This window comes from Erinaceus europaeus, chromosome 9 (genome assembly GCF_950295315.1).
Source record: "Erinaceus europaeus chromosome 9, mEriEur2.1, whole genome shotgun sequence".
NCBI classification, from domain to species: domain Eukaryota; kingdom Metazoa; phylum Chordata; class Mammalia; order Eulipotyphla; family Erinaceidae; genus Erinaceus; species Erinaceus europaeus.
Genome location: NC_080170.1, coordinates 126,152,738 through 126,154,756, shown reverse-complemented (window position 1 = coordinate 126,154,756; position 2,019 = coordinate 126,152,738). Strand labels below are relative to the sequence as shown.

The window sequence follows — 2,019 nt, the reverse complement described above, 5'->3', positions numbered from 1 at the left end:
ATGATGCCCTCCTGTAGGAGCAGGGACAGACAGGCAGACAGCATGGGCAGCCAGTCCCCACAGGGTGGTCAGTCCCCACAGGGTCGTCAGTCCCCACTACGCCTGCTCAGCAGGGCAGCAGAAGGCTCAGGACTGGTGAGCAGACAGGGGTCATGACAGATGGGGACACAGAGGGTGGGGAGGAGGGTGCAGAAGAGATGGGACAGGGGACAGGATGGGGGCAGGGGACAGGATGACATGGGGACAGGGACACGGGGACAGGGGACCGGAGGACATGGGGGTAGAGGACAGGTATTTGGGGACAGGGTTTCTCCTAAATGTCATCCCCCACTGCAGCCTCACAGCCCCCAACCCTTGGGTGCAGGGAGACACTGAGCTCTTGCCCACGCCCTCTGGGGCGCCCCCAGAAGCTGTGCTCACCAGCCACCAGCCCTGCTCCAGGGGCAGCAGCTGCAGAGCCAGGTGTGGAAACCCCCCCCCAGGGCTCAGGGAGGGCACAGGTGCCTGGGCTGTGTGCCCACTGCAGACAGGACACGTCCCGGGGTGCCCACTGCAGACAGGACATGTCCCGGGGTGCCCACTGCAGACAGGATACATCCTGGGGTGCCCACTGCAGACAGGACAGACTCCTGGGATGCCCACTGCAGACAGGACATGTCCCAGGATGCCCACTGCCCACTGCAGACAGGACATGTCCCAGGATGCCCACTGCAGACAGGACACACTCCCGGGATGCCCACTGCAGAAAGGACACGTCCCAGGATGCCCACTGCTCACTGCAGACAGGACACGTCCCAGGATGCCCACCGCTCACTGCAGACAGGACATGTCGCGGGATGCCCACTGCTCACTGTAGACAGGACACGTCCCGGGATGCCCACTGCTCACTGCAGACAGGACACATCCCGGGGTGCCCACTGCCCACTGTAGACAGGACACGTCCCGGGATGCCCACTGCCCACTGTAGACAGGACACGTCCCAGGATGCCCACTGCAGACAGGACACACTCCCGGGATGCCCACTGCAGAAAGGACACGTCCCAGGATGCCCACTGCTCACTGCAGACAGGACACGTCCCAGGATGCCCACTGCCCTCTGCAGGCAGGACACGTCCCAGGATGCCCACTGCTCACTGCAGACAGGACACGTCCCAGGATGCCCACTGCCCCCTGCAGGCAGGACACGTCCCGGGGTGCCCTGTCCTCCTCTGAGGGCTCTGCAGAGTTGCCCCATCCCTCCCTTACTGCCCCCTCTCCCGGTGGTCACACTCCTGCCCACTTTCTGTGTCTGGTCATCCAGTCTCCATGGGGGCTGGGGGGTGTCTTCTCAGCCCAGTGGGGTCTAAGCCCCTCCCATCACGTGCGCCCCCCAGAAGACACAGCACCTCACCGGGGCTGGATGTTGGGTGCTCCAGCCCCGGCAGCCTGGCCTGTCCCCGGCCTGCCCCTGTCCCCGCCTCGTCCCTGCCCAGGTGGGGGGAGCCAGACACCTGCCTTTCCAGGTGGGGCTGGGGGTGGGACGGGCAGCTCTGGGGACCAAGGCAGGAAAGCAGCCGTGTCCCTCTGTCTAGAAGCCTCTGCCGTCTTTTTCTCGATAATTTGGGGACTTATTGGCTACTTTAACCGTAAGAACCTTACAGGGGAAGTGCATAAAAATAACAATTACCGCAGTGAGTGTAATAGGACCAAAGACGGCCGAGAAGCAGAGGCTGCTGTAGGCATCAGAAAGCTCCCAGAGGAGGAGCCGCTTGTCGCCCAGCCTGTGCTACCACAGATCCAAACTGGCTGAACAGACACGGGGGAGCAAGAACCCTGGGTTCCTCCCACGGCACGAGGGCCGCCCTGGGCAGCTGATAGACTAGCTGGTAGATGGTGGTCTCCCCCAAGCGTAAGGGCCCAGAGCAGTCACCCCACCTCCCCAGCCCCCTTTCTAGTGACTATGGCCATGTGGTTAGCATTAAAGGCAAGCAGGGTGGTCCAGGGGGTGGCGCAGTGATACAGCTTTGGACTCTCCAGTTC

At 63.0% G+C, this 2,019-nt stretch overlaps 1 protein-coding gene across 1 annotated transcript; it reads left to right on the top strand.

Moving 5' to 3' along the window:
* Positions 1-246: 246 nt before the first annotated feature.
* Positions 247-1,662, top strand: LOC132540272 (uncharacterized). The gene is made up of 2 exons (XM_060197041.1): positions 247-319; positions 365-1,662. Coding segments are annotated over exons 1-2 (984 nt in total). The 5' UTR covers positions 247-317; the 3' UTR covers positions 1,347-1,662.
* Positions 1,663-2,019: the final 357 nt, after the last annotated feature.